Genomic DNA, 26,259 nt, shown 5'->3' with positions numbered 1-26,259 from the left:
TGCATCATAGAGCGAGTGCTCTACCACTTGACCCATTGAGTGCCCATTCTCTGCTAAGGCAACCCTAAATATTCGAGACGCAATATCATCTTTCTAGGCCAGGCCATCGCCTCTGGTGATTGTGGAGACAACTGTATTAGTTTAGTCAATCGTACGATCTCAGTGAGTACGAACCTGAGTTCGTCATGAATCGTACAAGTGATAAGACATATTGCCACACTGGAACCCATAATAAATAATAAACTGACATTCTTTACAGGCGACCTTGAAGTGCTTGTAACCCGGAATACGTCAAAATTCGATTTTGAGTACAATTTTAGGGGTTATGACTTTGGCACACCTTTTAGATCGCGAAAATTTCATGGAATCGAAATTCACATTCATTTCTTTCTCAAACATTTTGCATATGTCTATCTTAGTTTTTTAGACTCTTCTTCTTCTTTTGAACATCATACCAAATTGAATTGAGTTCGATCGAATTTTAAGTGTGAAAGAATGAAACATCTATGTGCAGTTCGTTTGAGAAAGAAAAGGGATGTGAATTTCGGTCACATGAAATTTTACCGATCTACCGGAGCCATAATGGCTCCGGCACACCTTTTAGATCAGGAAAATTTCATAAAGTCAAAATTCACGTTCCTTTCTTTCTTAAAAGCAATGTATAATGTCTATCCTGCTCTTTTGCACTCTTATTCTTCTTTTAAACGTCATACCAAATTAAATTTAGTCCAGTCTAATTTTGAATCCGAAAGAGTCGAATAGACTTATGCAAATTTTTCGAGAAAGAGAGAGACGCGAATTTAGATTTTATGAAATTTTATCAACCTAAAAGGTGTGCCGAAGGCATTTAAAGAATCGAAATTTTACTCGAAATCGAATTTTCACGCATTCCGAGTTGCAAGCATTCCGAGGTCGCCTGCAAAGAATCTCAGCTACCTTAAATTTATCCGGGCTTATCACTGGTTTTTTGCCTTGCAGATTTAACAATCCTATTTATTATTTATTGTATTTTACGCGCTATTCCTTTTCAAGTAAATACTTTCTGTATAATTTAATAAATTTATTAAATACCGTCTATTTAATAAATGCCTAATAAGACTTATAAAACGATTTTGGTGATATTTCAATAAGAATTATACACGTACACTTAAATGTATTTTTAAAATAACTTTTCTTATTGGTCACATTTCGTGAGGTGAATTAAGAATGAGTCTTTTGAATCATTAACAGCTCAAGAATAAATCGATCACTACAATAAACAAAGAAGATACTCGTGCTTTTCATATAAGAACATATTTTGTGTGCCTCAAAGTTTGGACTTAAGAAAATTTTTTGTCGTGATTTTGTAGGCAAAATCTCACTCTGATGCGTCAGATCGGGGATCGTGGGGCTCAGGGACGAGCCTGTGGCAATCTGGGCAATACGTACTATCTCCTCGGAGATTTTCAAGCAGCAATTGTACATCATCAGGAACGACTCAGTATTGCGCGAGAATTCGGTGATAAAGCAGCCGAAAGACGCGCCAACAGCAACCTGGGAAATTCTCATATCTTTCTTGGTCAGTTTGAACTGGCGGCAGAAAACTACAAGAGGACTCTTTCGCTGGCCATTGAGCTGGGTGAGAGAGCAGTTGAGGCTCAGGCATGCTACAGTCTAGGCAACACTTACACCCTCCTCAAGGACTTTTCACTGGCCATCGAATATCATCAGAGGCATCTGGCTATCGCTCAGGAGCTAGGGGACAAGGTGGGAGAGGCCAGAGCCTGCTGGAGCCTTGGAAATGCATACTCAGCCATTGGGAACTACGAGAAAGCCCTCCACTATGCGCAATCTCACTACAGCTTAGCTACAGAAGTGAGTCAGTCTGTTTTTTTTTCTATTTCTTATCTCTTTATGATTTATTTGTAGGGCTTTTATGGTTTCTCTCTCATTTGTGGCTTTTATTGAAATTAATTGATATTTGACATTTATGATTTGTATTGATTAGCCAATTAATTTAATACAAAAGATTTCTTTGAACGGAGAGTAAAGGGTAATGTACCGCAGAAAGAAAATGGGAGAGAAGCGGAAGCCTCAAGATTTTACTCAAAAATTTGTTAATTTATTTACTCTCTAATTTTAACAATTAATGGTTGATTTCAGTTCGTGATCTCGATTTTTTCTTACCTGAGTGTTAATTTCTTTATCACCCAATCAACAATTTTGTCGCAGAAATTAGTCATTCAGTCAAAAGATACAAATTTCTTACAGTTCCAATTGTGTTCTTATTCGCAAAAGAAGTGTCTAGCATATTGATCACTAAATATGTACTTTTTCGCACCTGAACGTAGAAAGCTGCACATTAACTTTGTCAATGCTCATGAACATTAATTATTACGAAAAAAATGTAACAAAAAAAGTGGCTAAAAATATTTATTTACGTTGTACGAAAAAAAAATTTTGAGACATAAAATTAGGGAAGTTTTATGAGGTATAATAAAATTAGCATAATAGTTTACCTTATGATTTCTTGATTTTTTTTTTATTTGAAAGAAAAAAATCCCGGAATTATATGCATTACAACTTATTAACGAAATTTTATATGATTTTATTGAACTGTTTTAATGATTTTAACTAAAAGTGTGTAAAATAAAAATTGGGATATTATTAGCGCCACATGCGGGAAAATACAGCGCCCTCATGTGGAGAAAACATTGTTAATCTTGGCGAATTTTCGTCATTTCCTTGCTTTATTTTGCAAATAAAAACAGTTTTGGAAAGTTCAATTTGATTTTTGGAAAGTACAATAGGAAATATTGAAGAAGTCAAAATATCAAAAGAGATTCAAACGAGAGCTTTTTGAAAGCATCCAAAAAAATTATAAATGCAAAGTAGTTTGCTCGTATAGTTTTTTTTTAATTGCCTTATAGTTTTTCATAATATCAATAATATTTTCATACAATATATCATGCGTTTATAAAACACTTTTCAATATAATTCAAAAATAAATTATGGTAATATTTCGAAGTTCTTTATTTTAAGCGCCTGCCAAGTTGACCTTTTTATATGGAGCTATTTGAAGCCAATTTCCTAAATTGATCTCGGACTCAGGTCACAGTGTTCCGAGGAAAAAATGTATTTAAACAAAAATTTAGTAAATTTATCTCTTCATACGGTAAGGTATCTTATAATGCGAAAAAACTTCTCACTTTTTAGATATTTAGCGTAACGGTCGCAAGTGCAAAAAAGTTTCCATATAAATTTAAATCGAAGTATGAGAAAGTGGCTTCAAATTTCAGGCAACTTGCCAGGGGCTAGTTTAAGATACTCTTGCAATGAATTTTAGTAGATAGAGTATTTTACTTTTAGAGAATTTTCAAATAAACCTCTCGATCTCTTTTACCACTAAAGAGTTCACTAAATGATCAATTCAGCGCGGTAAACCAGTATTATTTCTTTTCATTTTAAAAATCCATATATGAGAAGAGACATTGAACTTATCAAGTGTTTGACAGCTGCCATCTGAGTATCGGACAACCTTATTTTTTTATTTGATTATATTATTGAGAGCCAAATATCATCAAAAACTAGAAAAAAACTGATACTTTTCTCTAATAGAAAGACCAAAACATCTTTTAAAAACAGGACATAGGAAAAAGGAAGGATACAGAGGGTCCCGGGATTATGCATAAATGGGATTATGCAAAAATATCTATACATCTTTGCCTACAATAAGAAGCTAATTTGTGAAATAAGTTTTTTAATACCCCTAAATACCCCTAGTTAAAAAAGAAATCTTTCTAATCGATGTATTTTAAAAGGTAAAATCCCAACTTGCTCAATTTTGACTGTGCACAGGACAGAAGGAAACGGAAAATAATGAATAGTAGAGATAGATAGCACAATTTAAAGAAACACATTGGCATTCATTTTGACGCTACAATTTAAAATTCCCAGTGCAAAGCGATAATTTGCTTTCACGTAAATCCAAACTTTCAATCAAAATTATCAAAAATTTTAGACAAAATTATCGGTTGAGCTTTGCTTCAGGTAGACACACAATCATTTTGTTTGCTCAATAAAATTGGTCAATTGGAAAATTTTTCTCATCATAGAAAAGACGATATTCTGCAACTAGCCTCTGTAAGAGAAGTTACTTCTTCGCTCTATCGAGCATAACTTTTTTTGAACATCTATAAAATCTTGTCCTTTTTTCGGGGTTTTTTTAAGGCTTCATAAGAGAGGTTCTTCTCAAATATTCATTTCATGACTCTTTGCGATCTATGTGATTCATAAATCATTCATCTGAAGCCATGATGCGGATTTCATTCAATTTATTCCTTCACTTTAAACCTTTATTAATTGTCCGAGAAACTTGCTCTTTGCATAGAGAAACCTGAAAAACTCAATTCCGAAAATCCCAAGAATTGTAACACGAAACGCGAGAAATCCAATTTCTGCATCGCGAAACACGAGAAACTCACTCTGCATTGAAAAACCGAAAAATTGCATTGCGAACCAAAGCATTTTATTAAAATGCTACTAGTATCCCTGTACCAAGTTAGGGCAGAATCACATTGACAATAAAATGCTCACCGGAATGTGGCACTATTTTCAAAAAAAATCCCCGCATTTCCCCAATTCACTTGAAAGTGGATATGGATAAGTATCCCGTTTTCCCTATAACATTCTCTCTCCTCTTTATATCGAGTGGCTGTGCTACTGTGGAAAACCAGTTTGCACAGGTGGGAAGCCTCTGTGCGACTAGACAGAGTAGTGCCGATCGTGGAAGAGATCGGGTGTTTTTCCGCAGGAGTTCCGGCCCTGTCCACTAATTCCATCTCTACATGCCCACAGTAGCTTCACCGTATTTCGTTAATTTACGCATTTTCATTGCAATTCATACGCAAATTCTTGATTACGGTATTACCTTATGTATGTGAAATACCTATTAATTGGGAGGAATTAACCAAATGATTAGAAGGTATCCCCCTTGGGAGTCTTCAGTGTGAATGATTACCTATTGATTGGGAAGAATACACCAAATTATTAGAGTGGTATCCCCCTTGGGAGTCTTCAGTGTGAATGGTTACCTATTGAGAGAAGGAATAAAGCCTTAGTATTCGGCCGGAGGACAAATCGGCGCGATCCTCTTCTCTGGAACAACTGGCAGCACATTCACGAGTCACCTTTCACAATAAAAACTCACGGTCTTTTGGATTTTCACTGGATTTATTTAACTTTTGCACTTTGCACGTTTAATTTTGTGGGATTTTTTGCGGAAGTGAGGATTGACAAAGAGGGGAAAATTAGGGTTCACTTTTCGGTGTTATTTCAGTGCTCGCCGCACGATCGGTTGGCGCTGATGGCGCTCAGGATTGTGTTCCCGTCAAATAATATCTGCAGATATCTTTAAGATTTCTGTAGAGAAAATCTACACCTCTACAGAATATCTGCAGATAAATTCTGTAGATATTCTTACGAATTTTATTTGGGCTTGGGACAAAATTCGTCAGAATATTTCGGCAGATTTTCTGACGAATCTCTAGACGAATTTCTGTAGATATTCTGCCGATTTTTTCTACATTCCAGACTTTCCAGACAAGATGTGTCAGAAGAGATGGAAAAATTTTTCACTGAAGTTTGCAAAATTCAATAGAGTTATATTTTGTGTTATCACGGTGTTTATATAAAATAAAGAATTCTGCGACGCCGTGTTACAAATAGAGAAAAGTGAAGTGAAAACTTTAAACAGAGTGTCGACCAAAATTTCGTGTTTTTGTATCATTCGATTGGCGATTTTTAAGAAATTAGTATTTTTGCTCGCAGTTTTTTTACGTATCTAAAATGTGTACTCGGTAATGCTTGTTAAGCAGAGCATACAATTTTCTTTATAACTTTTACAGTTTCTTCATAAATCAACAATATTTTTGTGAAGTATAATGGAGGTTATGCAAATTTTCTAGGGAGAAATTCTGCCGAGAATCTGCAGATTTTCTCTGAATGTACTAGAATATACCGTTAAAATTCAAAAAACCTCCGAGTAAAATCGGCAGGTAGAGCAATGATTTGACGGGTTGGCGCCAACACATTCCCCAGGGAAAAGTCACATTTTGACACTTCTGATGTCTCCGGATGCTCTGATTCCGTAGGTAGCTTGGCCAAGACATGAATGGGGCGCTTGTAGGTGCCGTTTTTCATCCTGATGGTGACCAAGCGGACCCTGCCGTCTCTTCCTGGATGGATATCCACTACACGAGCGATTGGCCATGACGCCCCGGATGAGGCATTGTCAAGCACGAGCACCACATCTCCCGGATGCAAATTTGAGTACTCCTTGTCCCACTTTGACCTGCGTTGTAAAGAGACTAGGTACTCACGTTTCCACCTCTTAGAGATGTCCTGGTATAGCTTCTGGGTGAGTTGCCATCGATCGAGTCGGGACACCTTCTCCAAGTCCCAGTCCGGAAGATTGGTGATTGGTGTTGTCATCAGTAGATGGGCCGGTGTGAGAGCATCAGGGTCAGCTTCAGTTTCCGGGAGTGCAGTGAGAGGGCGGCTGTTCATTACTCCTTCAATCTGCGTGGTAACAGTCGTCAACTCTTCATAGGTTAGCACGGTTGTGCCCATGACGCGATTCAGGTGATACTTCAGCGTCTTCACTGCAGCTTCCCAGAGTCCACCCCAATGCGGAGAGCGAGGTGGGATGAAGTGCCAAGTGATTGAGTTTCCGGAGGTGGCATCAATGAGGGCATTCTGGTTGGCTGGATTTGCAAGAAATTTCCCCAGGTAGTGGGCAGCCCCGACGAAGTTTGTCCCGTTGTCGGAGTAGACATGATTGGGTGTTCCTCTTCTGGCAGAAAATCGGCGAAGTGAAGCCAAGAAAGCCTCGGTGGTGAGGTCGCTCACAACCTCAATGTGCACGGCCTTCACTGCCATACAGATGAATACTGCCAGATAGGTCTTCTGAACGGGTGCTTTTCGAAGTTTACTTGCCTTGACAAGCACGGGCCCCGCAAAGTCCACTCCGGTGGAGGCAAATGGTCGAGTCAGGGTGACACGAGGTGTCGGTAACTGGCCCATCAGCTGTTTACAAGGTCGAGGTTTGGCTTTGTTGCAGGTGATACATCTCCAATAGACATCTCGTGGTAAACGTCTTCCAAAGATAGGCCAGAATTTGCGTCTAATCTCTGTCATGATAAGGGTAGGGCCTGCGTGCAGTAAACGGTAATGCTCATGATGTAGAATCATCTTGGCCAGCGGTCCGCTGGGGAGGATCATGGGCTGCTTGGTATTTTCATCCACATTCGCATTTTCCAACCGCCCTTTCACACGCATAACCTTATCGTCATCCAAAAAGACTTGAAGATGACGTAGCTGTTTGCTCACTGGTGTCTTCTTTGGGCCAGATAATGTTTTGATGTCATCAACGAGCAACTCCTGTTGCTCCAGCCTCACCAGTACAATTTCTGCCCTCTGAATTTCTTCGGGAAGTAACGGTCCAGATTGCTGAGTACCTTTCCCCGTGATTTTGCTCAGAAATCGCAAAATCCATGCTATGACCCTTCGAATACGAGAAAACGAATTAGATTTTTGATATAGATACTCACGTATGTCGGGCCATTGAGCTGTGGTTGCGAGTAGGCATCCTTCTTGGTGACCTTCAGGTTCGGTTGGCCAGTACTCGATGGATTTTGAGAGCCAGTCCGGCCCCTTCCACCAGAGCGAGGATTCATCTAACTGTTCTGCTGTGACTCCCCTTGAAATCAAGTCCGCTGGATTGTGTGTGGTAGGAACGTGATGCCATCTTTCAGCCCTGGTATTGTTGAGAATGTCTTCCAGGCGCTTCTTAACAAATGCTTCACGTTTCACGGGTGATCTAATTTGGCACAACACAATCATAGCATCAGTCCAGCAGTAGTGGTTGTGACAGTTCAAGGAGTCGCACACAGCTTTCAAGATCCTGGAACCCAATGCAGCAGCGCACAGCTCAAGCTTTGGGATTGTAGCGACCTTCACTGGTGCAACACGACACTTAGCAGTCAGAAGCCGGGTGGATCGGAATCCTGAAGAGTTTTCAGTCACGATGTATATGGCTGCGCCATATGCTTTCTTGCTGGCATCGGTGAATAAGTGCACTTCCCGTTTGGAAATTTGGGTGAATTCGGATATACACCGCGGAATTTTGATGTTGGGAATGAATCTCAAGGATTTGAGAAATGATATCCATTCACTAAGCACTAATTCCGGGACTTCCTCATCCCAATCACACTTGAGTTGCCAAAGATTCTGCATGAGACATTTGGCGTTCACCATTACCGGTCCAATAAATCCTAATGGATCAAATGTCCGTGCGATGAGAGAAAGCACTTGACGTTTGGTAGGGTGATTGCAGTTGATGTTTTCTGCAAGTTTATAGCTAAATTGATCAGATTGTGGGTTCCACAGCAGGCCTAGGGTCTTCACTGGTTCATTATCAGCTACATTTGCGGTGACATCTTTGGTTTGCTCGCTATCGCAAAGACTGGGCGCGTTGGATGTCCATTTGTTGAGCTGTAGGCCAGCACCAGCGAGAAGCTCTATCAATTCGCTCTTGATTTGTTGGAGTTGTTCTATGGAATCTGCTGATACCAAACAGTCATCCACGTAGAATGATGAACGAATTGTTTCCTGGGCTGCTGGGAATTTGTCTCCATCTTCAGAGGCTAGCTGCATCAATGATCTTGTGGCCAAATAAGGTGATGACGCAACACCGAAACATAGGGTTCGGAATCGATATTCCTCAACTTCGCCTGACTTGTGAGTTCTCCAGAGGAATCTATGGTAATCTCTCTGCTCTGGTGTCACCAAGAACTGCAAATACATCTTGGTGATGTCGCATGTCAAAGCCCATTGATGTTGGCGAAACCTCCAAAGTGTTTCTATTAATGGCGGTTGAGTAAGTGGCCCGGTCAGGAGTGTATCATTGAGACTTAGACTGTTCTTGCTCTTGGAGCTGGCGTTGAATACCACTCTCAATTTCGTCGTTGTGGAACTCTCCTTGTACACCCCATGGTATGGTAAATAATAGGCCTTGCGATCGATCTCATCCTTCGGTACCTTTTCAATAATGCGTAAAGCTTGGTACTCAGCAAAAACTCCCTCATATTTGGCTCTCAAGTCTGGAGATGCTCTGAGCTTCCTCTCTAAGAAATAGAGCTGTCTTGCCGCATTTGGTTTGTTTGAAGGCAAGTCTTGTACCCTTTCGGTAAAGGGCAGATGAACGATGAATCTCCCTGTCTCATCTCGAGTAATAGTTTCTTGGTAGATCTTTTCAGCCTGTTCATCTTCATCTTTTCTTTCCGCTGGACCTGCTGCATCCTCAATTTCCCAAAAGCGTTTGAGAGTGTTGTCGATACTTTCCAGTGTGGTCATGCAACAACTTTGAGTTGACTCTTGAGCAGCTGGAATCGGTCCGATTTCTCCAACTACGAGCCATCCAAATACGCTCTGTTTGAGTACTGGAAGACCAGGGCCCATACGAATTGTGCGATCCAAGACCAAATCCCAATAATGCTGGCCCCCAATAAGAATATCTATCGGTTGAGGACGGTACCACTGAGGATCAGCCATCACAAGTTTTGACGGAATTGGTAAGGATGCCTTTGGGATTTCGACTGCGGGATGCAGTCCGGTAATTTTTGTCTGGACGAAGCAATCGGTTTGTGTCCACTTGCTGAATCCTCTAGGGCTAAAGTTCACCGTGACTTGAAAGCGAGATGGTGAGATTTGAGCTCCTACTCCCTCAAGACGGCAATTTGAGTTCCTCTTGGGAAGTTTCAACAATTGGCACATCTTCTCCGTGATGATATTGACTTGGGACCCGGAATCGAGGACTGCCCTGCATGGTAGCTTGTCTCCTTCAGCAGTCTGAATGTAGATTACAGCAGTAGCCAGCAATACATTAGGTACAATTGATGGAGCTGTACAGTTCAGAGAAGAAGAAGTTCCTGGTACCGGCGTGGGTTGATTTCCCGTTGTGTTAGTAACTGCGTTTGTCTCGATTGATGCCAAGTTGGCGGATGCTGCATCTTGAATTGATGGCGTTTCCGGATGGAAAGCAAAATGGAGCCAAGTGCTATGCTTTTCCGCGCAATGTTTGCATGCTGAGGATTGGCAGTTATTCACAGAATGGCCTGGATCCAAGCAATTAATGCACAGTTTTGCTGTTCTCACAATTTCGAAACGTTTTGTATCATTCAGTCCACGAAATTTGTAACATTTGACTGTGCGGTGGTTTGATTTTCCACAGCAAGCGCATGGAATGGTTGAATGGACATTGGTGACTGTATTACCTTGACTCGATGAGGTCGCTGCCGCCAGGTTTGCTGACCAGTTCGGTGCTGCTTTGTTTGGTGGCTTGGATTTCATCTCAGTCCTCTTGGCTGGCTTCTCTGTCTTGGAAGTGATGACCGCTTCCATGGTCTTGTAGCGTTTAGAAAGGAAACTGACAAATTCTGTCCAAGTTGGAATTTTATTGTAGACAACCCTTGACCACAAGACCTTAGTTTCAGGGTCTAATTTCTCCAAGATGAGATAAATCAACCAAATGTCTCTCTCCTTGATGTCCATGGAATCCAATGCCTGTACTGATGACGTCACTGTTCTGTACATGCGTCTTGTGGTTTCGGCGGAGGGTTCAGTCATCTTCGGAATATTCATGAAGGCACGAACGTGACTCATTGCAATCACCAAGACGTTGTCATATGTTTCCATCAGCATATCCCAAGCAATTTTGTAATTCGTTGCTGTTACTGAGAGATTATCTATGACTGACTTTGCCTCTCCCTTCAACGCTTTGTGCAAGTAATAGAACTTGTTGATGTCGTTCAGGGACTCATTTTGGTCAATAATTGCGAGGAATATATCTCGGAAGGTTGTCCATTCAGTATATTTGCCATCAAATTCTGGGACAGAAAGCTCTTCTAATTTTGCAGCTGAACATGCATCAGCATTCCTGGTTTTGGGTGTAGAAGCCGTAATGGAGTTGTTTTCTGAGATCAAAAGGTTCAATGTAGCCTCAAATTTGTTCAGCTCAGCCTCTCGATCCTCTTTGTATCTCATTTCCGCCAATCTGCGTTCTACTTCCTGCTGAATCTGCTGTTCATCGAGCCTGGCATTGATGAACTCGAACATTCCTCGAATATTGTCGTCTTTACCCTTCATTGACACCGCCTTTTCGCGAAGCTTGACTAACTGAGCTTCGCTGTCATCAAAAGCATCGAGCATGGTGGAAAGACTATTGACTTCAGCCTCCCTTTCTTCCGAATCTTCCGTCAATTGAATGATGGTTTCTTGAATTTTCTCAAATTTCTGACGTAATTCGGGTAGGAGATTCAGATTGTGCTCAATTTCAGCGAGTGCTGTACCCAGTGTTAGCAGTGTGACGTCAGACTCGTATTTCTCAATGATCTTCTTGATACGAGTAGCCTTTGCCTTGAAGCCACTGCGAATTTGGACAGCTGAGCGGCGTTGCTCTTCCATTCTGGCCGGGGGTAGCCTCTGCTGGTTGACGAAGAAGGACCAAGTGTATGTGAAATACCTATTAATTGGGAGGAATTAACCAAATGATTAGAAGGTATCCCCCTTGGGAGTCTTCAGTGTGAATGATTACCTATTGATTGGGAAGAATACACCAAATTATTAGAGTGGTATCCCCCTTGGGAGTCTTCAGTGTGAATGGTTACCTATTGAGAGAAGGAATAAAGCCTTAGTATCCGGCTCGAAGGACCAAGTGTATGTGAAATACCTATTAATTGGGAGGAATTAACCAAATGATTAGAAGGTATCCCCCTTGGGAGTCTTCAGTGTGAATGATTACCTATTGATTGGGAAGAATACACCAAATTATTAGAGTGGTATCCCCCTTGGGAGTCTTCAGTGTGAATGGTTACCTATTGAGAGAAGGAATAAAGCCTTAGTATTCGGCCGGAGGACAAATCGGCGCGATCCTCTTCTCTGGAACAACTGGCAGCACATTCACGAGTCACCTTTCACAATAAAAACTCACGGTCTTTTGGATTTTCACTGGATTTATTTAACTTTTGCACTTTGCACGTTTAATTTTGTGGGATTTTTTGCGGAAGTGAGGATTGACAAAGAGGGGAAAATTAGGGTTCACTTTTCGGTGTTATTTCAGTGCTCGCCGCACGATCGGTTGGCGCTGATGGCGCTCAGGATTGTGTTGGCGCCAACACCTTATCTCATATTCGGTGGCACTAGGTGAAAATAATATAGGAAAATTGAAGAAATAAAGCGAAAATTCAATAAACGGTGAGCAAAAAAACTGTAAGAGAAATTAATCGTACAGTTATTTGCTCACCTTTTATCGTATTTTCTTTTTATTTCTTCAATTTTCGTATATTATTTTCACCTAGTGCCACCGAGTGTGAAATAAGGTAATACCCCGTCAAATAATCTCTGCAGATATCTTTAAGATTTCTGTAGAGAAAATCTACACCTCTACAGAATATCTGCAGATAAATTCTGTAGATATTCTTACGAATTTTATTTGGGCTTGGGACAAAATTCGTCAGAATATTTCGGCAGATTTCTGCTGAAATTCTGCCGAATATTTCGACAGAATTTCAGCAGAATTTCAAATATTTTTCGTTACTGCTTTTTTAAATTAAAACCGTTAGAACTACAAAATTTTATTTTTTTTTACTGAATTATTTTATTTCCCATTTAATTGTACATAATAATAATTCAAAATAATTGTAAATACATAATACTGCGTCTACCGCCGTCTTAGTGTTGGTGCCCAGCCTCCTTCTGCCGTTTGGCTTCTTCATTGGCTGTGTAATTTTTAGATTCATCATAAAGTGCGTACCATTACTATAAGGTCATGTAAATAATTCAAGTAAAAGTGTTTTGCAGAAAAATTATAAATAAAACGAATACAGAAAGAAAATTTTAGCTCTACAAAGTGATCTTATGATAAAGGTACGCAGTTTATTAGTATTCATAGTTCACCTCTTCGACTAACATCTTCGTTATTTCTTCGTTGACGACTGCTGAAGACTGCTTCGCCATGTCCATCACCTCCCCTACTTCCTCGCCCTCCTGTTCCTTCCTCTTTACGTTTTTCTGCCTCTTGTAATTCCTGTCCTTCAGTTTCCGCAACTGGATTGACAGCGCTGAGTTTGAGCACTTTAACCATTCTGAAAAAGATCAGCAAAATCATATTGAATTCACTATGAATATTTTCTACGAAATGTTTTGGTTTCCCAAATTTGCCAAAAACTCATCAAGATCAGATAAAAATTAGATTTTTGTCAATTGATTTCTATGAAATATATTGCAAAAAACTCCTTTGCATGTTTTAAAAGCAATTCTAATTAATTTTCTCGCCAATTTTTTGCAAAGACAAATCTTGATATTACAAGAACCTAGCAAATGATTTCAGTAATTTCCTAACAAACTCAAATACATAAAGATTAGATTAGATTAGAGAAAATTATTTTTCCCTGACAATTTTTTCTAAAGTTTGTACATAATCACAAAGGTCCAGGCTGTAGGAATCTCGAATGTTTTTTGCAAATTTCCAGCTACTTGCTATTATAGTATATATGAGTCGCTCAGAGCAAAAGTGGTCCGTTTTAATAGGGAAATGCATACAAAAGATACCACTTTTGCTCTGAGCGTCTCATATTTAAGATTAAAAATGAGCAATTTTCAAATTCTCGCATCGATGAATATGAATGTTAATTTTTTTGGATTACCAAAAAAATTAACAATAAATAATTGTATTGCAATTAAATACTCACTCATTGAATATTTTATCACAGCGGAGTCTAAGAGCGAATGTTTTCCTATAATTTTCTGCACGGTGAACTCATTTAGCAGCTCAACCTCTATCACCTTTTCCAACCAAAATTCATCATTTTGGCGAATAATTTTCCTTAATTCAGCTTCCTGAAAAAGATATTAAGAAATGTAAGCTAGAAGTCTCAGCGTTTTTTTAAATTTATTTTTATTAATTTATTGAATTTACTTATTTTATTTATTTATTTATTTACTTTTTATTTCTTTATTTTTATTAATTAAATAATTTGTTTATTTATTTTTATTTTGCAGTAATAAATTTTTTAATGCAATATAAGGTTAATGTTTTCAAAATAAGTTTAACAACAACAAAAAACTCACGACTGTTGCCCGGCGTGTTCCATCTTCCACGACTTCCTTTTCCAGTTGGAAAAAAGCCTCCAAACTATTTATGGGAAAAATGTACACCGTATCGGCAATTTTCCCATAAATAAGCTTTGTGGCTGCCTCCAAGCGTGCCTGCTTCACGGACAACTCTTTCATCTTAGTTGCGCATTGGGAGACCTTATTACCTATCTCCAAAACAATTTTTTGCACCTCATCCAATTTTTTATCACTTTCGTCTTGCTTTTTAATCAGAGTCGATATCAAATCTGCAAATAAAATTACAGTCAAATTTGAACTTCTCAAATATGAATGACCGTTCAAAGTGTAAAATTTTAGGTTGTCGTAATTAAAAATTTCATCAACAAATTCCATCTATTTAACAAAGAATTATATTGTTCAATTCTCCAAAGTTAGTTTTCTTAATCTAGGGAAAATGAACTTTACATGAATTCCGCTACGTTTTTTAAAAAAACATTGTTCAAATTTGAGGATTTCTACTTTATCTGTCCTTATTATTTTAATTTTTTTTTCAATTTAATTATAATTTTTCATCGTGTTTACTTTACCTTTTATATCTACTAACATTTGTAGTCCAGCCATTTTCAACAATGCGTGAGTCCGCGCGTACTTAGATATCCAGTTCCTTTTTAGAGACAGGAAGAAGATGTGGTAATATAGGTACTTGAAATGGAGTATAACACTATGCAACAAATTGACAACTTTTTTTTAGCAAACGGATCTCACATGGTACGTTTGGTAGAATCGAGTCCCCTGATCAAGAATCTGCTTTTGGTTTTTCTCCTATACGTCACAATTTTCTTTAATTATTATTTTTTTATATTTTCTCTGTTTTGCCTTATATTATCCGTTATATCTCGGGTTCTAGAGAACACAACTTCAAAAATTTAGGTTTGTTGGAAAGGTAATTAGTTGTGCTTCAACTTTGATTATTACATATTTTTTGTAAAAAAAAATCCTTGGGGCGAAAAAGCCAAGTATAACCAAAAATTCTCAAAAAATCGCCTTAGAAAAGAACTTTGAAAAATCATATAAACTAAACTAAATTAAATATTAATATACTCTCTTCAGCACACAATAGATACCACTTAGGACTACATTTTTGCTATAGAAGACATTTAGCTCCGATACCCTTAAATGCCTTATTTTTTGATTTTAGTCATTTTCAAAAAACACGAAATCTTGCAAATTTTTGTCAAAAATCTCATTTTCTCAATAAACTGATGATGATATCGACTCGGGATGTTCTGTGAGATCCGTGTGCCAAAAATCGTGTTGCAGAATGAATGAGCATGAGACGGATTGGCTGTCCAAAATTATAAGTAAATTGTCCAAAATTACAGTCAAATTGATCTCTACATATTAGTTAATTTTTTAACCTTTAACGTATTAAGACTAATTTTAATAAAAAAAAACAAAGACGTTAAACAGCTTGTCAAATTTCTAAATAACTCTGCATAAAGGAGTGTAACATAAAAGATCAATCAATATTGAAAATATTTCACTTTGAAGTTAGAACATTGATGGTTATAAGTACTCTGTCCAAAATTTTAGGCACTTCCCCAACTCAACGAATTTTATTTGATTTTGTTCTTTTTTTACTTTATTAATCATATTTTAAAGAGTATACTTATGCAATATTGATATTAAAACGTATGATGTATTAAAAGGAAGTCGCATTAATTTATGTGAAATTTTTTCCAAAGCAAAGAATTCGACTTCCTCGTTTAATTCACTGACAAGCATTACTCCGATATCAATTGAATTTAATGGAAAGTCGAAGAACGGTTGGGGATTTACATATCTGCGAACAGCCACTCCGTCCGTGTCATTCATCTTCAAAAATCCTAAAATGCATACCGGAATTTCTCGATCAATCAAGCAAAACTGATCACAATCATTCATACTGAAAAGGATATGGTTAAATTCGCATGTTTTGTAACCAAATCCAGCACCAAAATATTTACACTTCATTCGATTCGAGAATTTGGGAGCCGTGCAATCCTCAGAATTCAACAATTTCTTCTCCTCGGCAGCTCTGTTAAAAAGTTGCTGAAGGACTTTTGATTTGCGCTTTACAAGTTTTTTAAGCTCTTGCAAGTGGTTTTCAAATTTATAAGCGGAAAAATTGGTGAGATTTCCGTGGAGTCTGGCGCAGTCACTCAAGTGGAGTAGAGCATGTACATTAAAATGTACGCTGTTCTCACCATAGAAATGTGGAAAATCTTGAACAAAACTCGATAGAAGCTGTTCTGCAAAGTCAACATTACTTGAGGTTAAGGGTTCAGCAGATAGTAACCTCAAAGCACAATAGAAGTGCAAAAAATGGTAAAAAAAATCAAGAGGTAAGAACTTCTGGAAGAGAAGCACTCCTGTATATGAATTTATGAGCCGGCACTCATTTGCTTTAAAATTTTTAATATCATCGAAAGACCGAGGTTTGCGAGCAAAATCCTCCGGTATAAATGAGCTTAAGGATTTGTAGAAGTTTGAGAATTCACGTTTCTTCTCTGGAGACATTCGAAAATTCACACAAGACTCCAAATATACATACTTTAATACTCTTTTCATAACACCAAGATCACATACGTGCATTGGATCCAGTACAACATCTGAAATCATTCGAACGGTTTCACATCTCTCTAGGCCTGTAGGAAATGGGGAATGATGGTGAGAATCCCTCCTCAATCTAAACGACTCATCCGTTCTGAGAAGGCCAATTTCAGTCGCATAGTTTTTTGGTTTTTTTCCATCCGCGCTGATGAAAATACTCAAGTCACACTTTGGGCATCCTTTTGTTGGTGAATTGTGATAGTAACAGTTTGTTACAAAAGCCCTAGCTGGCGAATCGAAAATAAATTTTTCAATTTTGAATGGCTTGAAAATCCTCTTTTTTGTCACATATACTCCCCCCTGCCTATGCAAATCATTCACTTCTTCCACAAAATCTTTCATAAAACAATCAACATTGAAGGGTTTGCCATAACCAGCATACGCCCCAACTACGAATGGGGTAACTTCTTTTACATTTGAAAACGATGCCAAAATTGGCCACAAACACAAAGTTGAACTTCGGGACAATGGCAATCCATCTATTCCAATGTCCAACATAATACACTCTGCACTTGCGGGATAAGAATTTTCTGGAAATTGAAGAAGAGATTCTTCAATTCCAAAATGGAAGTAATCACCTGGAGGGCAATTACGAAGATTTAATTGGGATCGAGGGGTGTGCACGAGCGTTGCCCTCGTCTTGGGCAATTCCTTATGGCCATTATCTCTCAGCACATTCAAAATCTTATTGGTGAAGGATACCGTACAATTCTCACTTATGACCAAGTGGCGCAAATCTTTCACTAATTTACTTTCATCTTCACATACACGATCCTCTTCATCCTCCACATCACTCTCCACTTCATTCTCTACATCACTATCCACTTCATCCTCTACATCACTCTCCACTTCATCCTCCACTTCTTCAATTTCCAAGCTCTCAACATTTGTTTCAAAATCATCCTCAATTTGCTCAATTTCATTCTCAAAGTTCACATTCATGACGTCCTGAACTTCACCATAATCTTCGAAAACAGGCAATGCCCTTGCACCCATCATCTCCTCATTATCACTCTCAGTTTCGTCTAATACACCCTCCAAGCATTCATTTACCAATCGAAAATATGAACTCTTACTCACTCCAAAATACCTCTCACTCATTTTTAACTCTTAAATTTCAGACAAAAAGCGAATACTTATCTCTTGTGTCGAACGAAACTCGGCTACGTTGGGTTGGGACCTTGAAGGAAAAATATATCGCAAATAATTACGCATCTCGCAATAACAAGACAAATGTTCTTAAACCTCGTCAGTTCTACATTCAACCACACAGGATGATCACTGATCATCCCAGACATTCCCGTTCGTCTGCATTCACTCACCACAAACAACTTCAGACACTCAAGATGATCATCCCTTGTCTGGGGATGATTATCTTGCGCTTCTGAAGGTATTTATGGTGAACGGATACGCAATTGTGTGGGGATGCTTGTCCCCCGACAAGGGATTATCATCTTCCGTGTCTGAAGGAGTTTGTGGCGAGTAAATGCACAATTGTGAGGGGATGTTTGTCTGGGGATGATCATTTTGAGTGTCTGAAGGTGCTAGATGAATGGGTGCATGGATGTTTGTCTGGGGATGATCATCTTGCATGTCTGAAGGTGTTTGTGGTAAGTGGATGGACAATTGTGTGGAGATGTTTGTCTGGGGATGATCATCTTGCGCTTCTGAAGGTATTTATGGTGATTGGATGCGCAATTGTGAGGTTATGCTTGTCCCCCGACAAGGGATTATCATCTTCCGTGTCTGAAGGAGTTTGTGGCGAGTAAATGCACAATTGTGAGGGGATGTTTGTCTGGGGATTATCATTTTGAGTGTCTGAAGGTGCTAGATGAATGGGTGCATGGATGTTTGTCTGGGGATGATCATCTTGCATGTCTGAAGGTGTTTGTGGTAAGTGGATGGACAATTGTGTGGAGATGTTTGTCTGGGGATGATCATCTTGCGCTTCTGAAGGTATTTATGGTGATTGGATGCGCAATTGTGAGGTTATGCTTGTCCCCCGACAAGGGATTATCATCTTCCGTGTCTGAAGGAGTTTGTGGCGAGTAAATGCACAATTGTGAGGGGATGTTTGTCTGGGGATGATCATTTTGAGTGTCTGAAGGTGCTAGATGAATGGGTGCATGGATGTTTGTCTGGGGATGATCATCTTGCATGTCTGAAGGTGTTTGTGGTGAGTGGATGGACAATTGTGTGGAGATGTTTCTCTGGGGATGATTATCTTGCGCTTCTGAAGGTATTTATGGTGATTGGATGCGCAATTGTGAGGTTATGCTTGTCCCCCGACAAGGGATTATCATCTTCCGTGTCTGAAGGAGTTTGTGGCGAGTAAATGCACAATTGTGAGGGGATGTTTGTCTGGGGATGATCATCTTGCGTGCCTGAAGGTGTTTGTGGTGAGTGGATGGACAATTATGTGGGGATGACCGATTGGGTGTCTCAAGGTGAATAGATGCACCCCCAGACATTTACTACAGATTCTTTCACAACACTTCTACACAATCAGGATTTCACAATCACACTTCTACACAATTCACTGCCATTACAAACACTTAAAAACACAAAATTTTATATCACTTTTATAATATCTCACCTGAGGCACCTTTTTTCCTGCGTCTCTTGACACGGCGGCGTGGCGTGGTGACGATTAGAAAAAATCTGACGAATTCGAACAAGAATGCTGAAGCTTTTCTGCAGTTTTTCTGTAGATTCTCTACAGAGTTTTTCTGCAGAAAATCAGCAGAATTTTTCTGAACGTTTTACCGTTACAATTTTAAAACTGCCGAGGGAAATCTGCGTGTAGAGTGATAATTTGACGGGACCGTAATCGAGAATTTGCGTATGAATTGCAATGAAAATGCGAAAATTAACGAAATACGGCGAACATTTTACTGTCAATGTGATTCTGCTCTTATGCTTAAAAAAAACGAAAAATTTATTTCAAATTTTGAAGAGCTGAATTTAATTTCAGATCATATCTTAAAAATTTATTTATTTTTAATTTCATTATTTTCGTGATAAATCAATGAATTGAAATAATTAAATTTAAAGTGTATAAAAGTTACTTTCTATCTCGGAAATAGAGAAAGTATGCAGTAAAAAATTATTTTAAAAAATATTATGAAAAATTGGAGATGTGCCGCTATCTAACTGTAGGTGCGATTTTTTTTAAAAGAAACACGTGGTCAATGGAAATCCCGCCAAAAGCTCAATCCTCTCAATTGTATTTTGAATAAATCCCATTCCATATATTTTAAGAGTATTCCTATGAGAATACGCACAATTGTTGGAGCTGTTGTTTGGCCATTCCACATGTTTCGCATTGACAAAATTTTGCTGGACGTGATGCGAAAGCTAAAGAAGAGAGAGATTGTGTGATTGAAACTTTTCAGAGAGCTATTGACCAGAAGATCGTGTGGTTAATTTTTGAGTGTTTCTTCAATAGCTCGGTGATCCTGTTGGTGAATCGACAGCCCGCATGAATATCACGGATTTGCGGAAGGTTTTGGGACTGCCAGAAATTACACCCACAGATTTAGATGCCATCTCCTCGGACAGCCAACGGTCCAAAGCATCGGCCGAGCAGCAAGAGTCCGGTCAAACGGTTCGGCAATTTCGGGTACGAAGGCAAAGCATGGAACAATTGGATTTGCTTAAGGTTTTCTTTTGTTTTTGTTTTTATTTTTTTTTAATTTTATCTTTATACTCTTCTTGCAAGTTTGTTTATTGTGGGAATTTTTAATGGTTCAAGTGAAGTTGGAGTGAAATTTAAGTTTGCAGATGAAAACATGGATAAGCCAAAAAAATCGCCCTTATCAGTTGAGTATCAGAGAGTCTAGTGGTGATTTTTATTGCTCGAAACTTCACAGAGAGAGCAGTATCATTGTCTTTGGATCTAAGTAGTCCCGTAAAGACTCAGTTTTCTTTATTGTATCCTTTATGGCGCTGCGATCGCTTTTTGAGCATGCACATTTTTTTATTCTTTCTCTTAATTAAATAATATTTCCGAATGCAAATTGAAGTGAGTTGCTTTGGAAAACGGAATGTCAGTGGACAGGGCGGTCGCAGCGCCAAGGATACAATAAATAAAAACAAAGTCTAGTCACATATCATATCTTCGCGTTACAGATTATTTCTAAGAGATGACGTCACGCTGTTTGTCCGTTTTTTCTGTCTGTCTGTCCGTCCCAAGTCCTTTTCTATCCATCAAAAATTTATTTATTTATTTTTTGTATTGCACGAAAACGCATCGTGAGATTCTTTCATTTCTAATGAATTATTCCTAAATAACAATTTTTCAAGGTTAAATATGAAAAAGTTCTAGAGAGCGTATGTCTCAATCATATGGGGCTATGTTTGGGCTTGTTTGACAGGTTTTGGAATTTCTGACTAGATTGAATCTGTTCCAAATAATTATGGACCGATTTTATGAACCAATATCTATTTTTTATCCGAAAATCAATTATACTAGTCCTCAACTATTTTGGGATATCTTTTGAGTGATTTATAAATCGGTTAAAATCAGTTGCCAACCGGTAACACCTAGGACACCTGGGACGATTTACTACTCCTTTTCGTCCGAAATATCTTAAAAATTTAAGACCTTAGTGAAGTTAAGATAAAATTTTGCCAGGGTCCAGTTCTCCATTTCGGATTAGTGATGCATTCAGGCGACAAATGGGACCCTTATACTTTCCTACTCCTACTCTATCTTATCGTCCGAGTAAACGATTTTATTCATTTCTTTAATTTTTCAATAAGCTCAAACATTTAAGGATTATATTAAAATTGTGTTTCTCATGATTTTAAATTGCGAATTCATTCATTGCGAATTTTTCATTCAGATTACCCAGACGTACATTTCGTCCTTATACGAAAATACCGTTGAATCATTCCTAATAACGATTTTTCAAGATCAAAGGTTAAAAGGACACTAGAGAGCGCATTTATCAAGCGAATGGTATCATGTTTTGGCTCGTTAGAAAGGTCTTGGAATTTCCTTTAAAACTGAACCGGTTACAATCGGTTCTGAACCGGTTCATAGCCAATGAATAATTTTTATCCGAAAATCAATTCTATTGTTTTTTAAATTTTGGAGAATCTTTTGAATAATTTATGAATCGGTTCAAATCGGTTGAAATCCAGTAAATGGTAAATGATGCGAAAGTACTTTTGAGGTATATAGCATCTAAGTCACGAGTTCGAGCATTTCGCAAAGCCTTGGACGCTTTGCCACCCTTTTTTGTCAACATCTCGCACTGAAAGATTGATTTGCTTCTCGAAAAGCTCAAGCACATTGTTTTGCATCCACTTGTCCTGAATCCCAGGCTTTTGGTCACTTCCTCCTGGCTTTTGAGCAACAGTCTTGAGTTCCACGAACCGAATTATAATCTTCCGGACGGTGGAGCGATACACTTCCCAGTCAATTTCGCGATCTTAGCATAACTCACATTTGAATTTTTGATTTTGAGATGATTGTCTAATCTTCGCATGCTCTCCATCTTTTTTTAATAACTCAGTCAATAATCAATACTTTTTAACAAGAATTTCACCAAAAGAAAGCTGATTTAATTCTCTTGAAATGACAAAAAAGAGAAAAACAAAATCCAAAGCCTACTGCGACTGACTTCATTTCTTCAAGCGTTGAAAATTTTTTTTCATTACATGCTTTACTTGCATTTTGTGAGATGCATTCAGGGGCCCATCAAGCCTAATAAAAAGTGAAGATATTTTTCACTTTTCCTTGTAAAAATTTTGCAGATATTGCACCGCGACTTAAACAAATTTGCTCGTAGTTCTTGTATTATTTCGGCAAATATTATGAAATATGTATTTTCAGATAAATTTTAATACACGATTTCGAAATATATCAGACTGATAAGTCAATTCTCTTTAGGAAAACACTTGCCAACAGTCTGCAGTGCCTCTATGCAAAAACGTATGGAAAAATGAAATGTCGAGAGGTCCCTGGATACATTAAATAAATTTTAACATTTTGACCAAACTTTCAATAGGGGTTCCCTGTCGAATAGGTGTTCTTTCGACCCTAACTGACATAATTTCAAATTTGGACGACTTACTAAAATCATTGCTACGCCTTTGATTCCAGGTCTTTTGACTTAATTACAAAGACTGTTTATTATTATTGCAAAACGTACCTTAGCTTCAGCTTTAAATTGAATTTCCAAGCTTTTCGAATTGGTTCACATTAAGAATCTCTCACTCACATTAAGCGGTCTTCAGACTGGACGTTTAGCCCAGTTCCTGATGGTCTCAAAATCCTAATAGCGAGCAATTTTATTGCATTTTGAGAACCTAATAGGTCATTCATCTTTAATAATCCAATTCTAAGTAAAAATTTTCCAAAAAATTGTGATTGATGAAAAATTAGAGCAATTAAGCCATATAGTTAAGCCTTAGGTCTGAAGCCGGTATTAGACTGATCAAGGTTTATCAGTAGCTTCAAAAAAAAAACAATCTTCACTCCAACTTCTCTTGGGCCGCATTTTGGGGAGACGTTGAGTTTATTTGGGGATTGTTTCTTTGCAGTTAACTCCGGATGGAAAGAAGGTGGAGCATCATACGAAAGGGGAGAGTGGGACTATCATGCAGGAGGATGATTTCTTTGAGTTACTCACAAATTCTCAGAGTAAACGAATGGACGACCAGAGGTGTTCACTGAAGGTTGCCGGAGGATCTGTGGCGCATGCCGAGGGGGCTATGAGGAAGCCCCTGGCGGCACAGAATCGAAATCCACCACAGACCAAGGACAATCGCAATGCGCTGCTGGAGATGATTGCAGACCTGCAGTCCGAGAGGATGGACGAGCAGAGGGCAACGCTGCCGGGGTTGGTGAACAGGGGCGGAGGAGGAGTGATTCTGAAAGGAGCGGCAAATGCCGCAGCGCCAGATGACGCCTTCCTGGACATGTTGATGCGATGTCAGGGATCGCGACTGGAGGAGCAGCGATCGGAATTGCCGCGTCCGGGAGAAGGGATGGAGGATGGGGAAGGGGGCAGTGGGCGTAGGGGCAGGTCAAATATTGGCGCCACCGTACCTGATGAGGACTTCTTCTCGCTGATCTCACGTGTCCAGGGTGGACGGATGGAGGATCAGCGTGCTGCAGTGCCACTCGGTGTTTCCAGACGCCTCGGGATGGCCCCCAATCACATTCAGCCACCAAATAGCACGACGACGAAGGAGCCTGGCAAGAAAATTTAAAATCATTTTATTACCATATTTTAATTGTCCCTCCAATCCTCTTAGTGCATAGGATTTATCCCTCCCAGATTAAAAAGAAAAGAAAAAAACTCAAATATCACCTCGAGATTGTGAACTCAAATTCTTCTTCTTTCGTGTTTTTTGATTGAGAAGAAAAGCAAAAAAATATATATTTACCACAAAAAAAATACAGAGATCATGAAACTTTTATGCATTTATAGCCAAAATAATTTTTTATTTAGTATTTTTTTGAGATGACGAATTTTTTTTACATTTTAAATCCTTCCTTTTTGTACTTTCCTTTTACACATAATATACAAGAAAAAAAGAAAACAAAAATAATTCAATGAAAATAACTTTACATCGATATTTACTTTTTCTCAGTTTGAGAAAAAATTTTACATTAGACAGAACTTCTTAAGTAAAGCCAAAGGATAGCAAGAATTTCAGAGGATATTTTATGAATAATAATTTTTTTTGTCCAAAAAAAAAAGTAATAATTTCAACATAATAAATTGTAAAGTGTAGGAATCTTTTTGAAAAAAAAACATTGTGAATGAAATGAAAATTTTCAAGTGTTGACTTTTGTGGCAGAGTATCTCATGGAGGAATGTCTGTTTCATCTGAAAAATTTCACTTTTAAGACAAATAAAAATGCTATATAGATTTTATCTACAACTCCAAAGTGTTTTTTCATTGATCTGGAATTTTACTGAGTTGGAAACAAGGGGGAAACAACTCGCGAGTGATCCCGATCACAAGTAGATTTTGCTTCTCCAAAAGTGTCTTGGATGAAAGGCAAATGGAACTCTATTTGCACAAAAAGTCGTTGAAGTTCGAAGAATTCAAATTCAATTTCGAATTTTCATACTAAATTTTCGAACAAGTTGGGGAAAATTCATCAAATATCACACTAAAAAGCTCGCAAAAGAGTTACTCACTGATTATTGAGTGATTAAATACTGGGGCGAGAACAGTAAACGTCGTTGTTCAGTTTTTTTCCTCACAACAATGTGAAGACCGTCACATTTTGACACTTAAGCACTTCGAAATTCGAACAGGATGTAACTTCCGCCACCTTGCGAAAGTATTAAGAAGCAAGAAAGTCTCTTTTTTGGATCTTCAAATAGATTTTCGAATTTTTCAAGATCTACTTCTGTACGGAAAGAGTCTAGAACATCTACCAACGTGAATATCGCGAATATTGGCATTTTTCATGAATATTGCGAATATCGCCAATAATTCCTGAATATTGCGAATATCGCGAATATTGCGAATATCGCGAATATTTCCTGAATATTGCGAATATTTAGGGAAATATTCGAATATTTTCTTCTTCTCATATAAAACAAAACGTTGAGGTGCTGTCAAGATTACGCTTAAAACTGTTTATGATTGAGCTGTGAGTGATCTTAAGCGCATTTACCGTTTTCCGATTGAGCTGTGTGGGATTTTATGCGCCTATACCGTTTTCTGATTGAGCTGTGCGCGACTTTAAACGCATTTACCGTTTTATAAATGAACTGTGCGTAATTTTAAGCACATTAACCGTTTTATGATTGACCTGTGCCTGATTTTAAGCGCATTCTTAACTATTTTATGATCGTGCTGTGCGTGTTTTGCAAACGATTCTAGGTATGGTTTTTACTAGCGCTGTGTGTATTTTACACACGAGTTTAGAGAGCGTTTAAAAAATAAAAAAATAGAAAATTAAAAGAATTATAAAAAAAAGCATCGTGAAAAATTTACGGGAAAAAGTTAGTGTTTTTGTGACAAAAATTGTGGAGCACAGGTTTTAAAAGAAAACGATTATGAAATTTGAGTAAATATGAAAACAGAGTCAATAAAAAATAAATAAAAAATATAAGTTTTTGAGTGCAAAAATTGTGAAAAAATATTTAATATAAATATTTTTGTATAAACCTCTTTTAGAAAAAAAGAGGCGACAAAGCGTCCCAGGCTTTGCAAGGTGATCAAACTCGTGGCTTCGACGGTATACGGTAAAAGTACTTTTGCATCATTTAAGTTTGCCCAAAACAATTTCAAATTTTCATTTTTCTTTTTGTGGCAAAAAGATCAAGAACAGGTTATTTAGTGTAGTAAAGTTTTAGGTGTTTTCTGCTTTTATTGTGTTTTGGTAAGATGAAAAAGAGCTGAGGATCATGAATAGTACTTGATTTAACTCATGGATCTCCTGAGGAATCCCAATCAATAAAAATAGCAATAGATGTG

General features: G+C 38.1%; 2 protein-coding genes across 8 annotated transcripts in view; one reads left to right on the top strand and one right to left on the bottom strand.

Moving 5' to 3' along the window:
• The window catches only part of LOC129799030 (G-protein-signaling modulator 2), a 48,808-nt gene extending 24,103 nt beyond the window's left edge, over window positions 1–24,705 (top strand). Inside the window, exons 4-6 of one of the 2 annotated variants that reach the window (XM_055842626.1) lie at window positions 1,350–1,854; window positions 20,252–20,425; window positions 23,356–24,705. In XM_055842626.1, coding sequence (XP_055698601.1) covers window positions 1,350–1,854; window positions 20,252–20,425; window positions 23,356–24,027 — 1,351 coding nt within the window. In that variant the 3' untranslated portion in view covers window positions 24,028–24,705. Of the gene's footprint in view, window positions 1–1,349; window positions 1,855–20,251; window positions 20,465–23,355 lie in introns of both variants that reach the window. The other variant, XM_055842625.1, reaches the window with a different exon arrangement.
• LOC129799028 (uncharacterized) lies at window positions 12,646–19,617 on the bottom strand. 6 transcript variants are annotated; one of them, XM_055842623.1, is made up of 7 exons: window positions 19,400–19,615; window positions 17,940–17,983; window positions 14,739–14,815; window positions 14,167–14,438; window positions 13,788–13,935; window positions 12,994–13,181; window positions 12,667–12,855 (listed from the first exon to the last, which is right to left on the bottom strand). In XM_055842623.1, exons 3-7 carry the CDS (start codon window positions 14,770–14,772, stop codon window positions 12,853–12,855), a joined length of 645 nt encoding a protein of 214 aa, XP_055698598.1. In that variant the 5' UTR covers window positions 14,773–14,815; window positions 17,940–17,983; window positions 19,400–19,615; the 3' UTR covers window positions 12,667–12,852. The 6 variants fall into 6 exon arrangements, 3 of the variants coding, with proteins under 3 accessions (XP_055698598.1, XP_055698597.1, XP_055698596.1); XM_055842622.1 differs by having other exon boundaries at window positions 12,667–13,181; window positions 19,400–19,614; XM_055842621.1 differs by lacking the exon at window positions 17,940–17,983 and having other exon boundaries at window positions 12,668–12,815; window positions 19,400–19,617.
• Window positions 24,706–26,259: the final 1,554 nt, after the last annotated feature.

This window comes from Phlebotomus papatasi, chromosome 1, assembly GCF_024763615.1.
Source record: "Phlebotomus papatasi isolate M1 chromosome 1, Ppap_2.1, whole genome shotgun sequence".
NCBI lineage: Eukaryota > Metazoa > Arthropoda > Insecta > Diptera > Psychodidae > Phlebotomus > Phlebotomus papatasi.
Note: the sequence above shows the minus strand (reverse complement) of the source record. Positions and strands in the feature narration are given on the sequence as shown.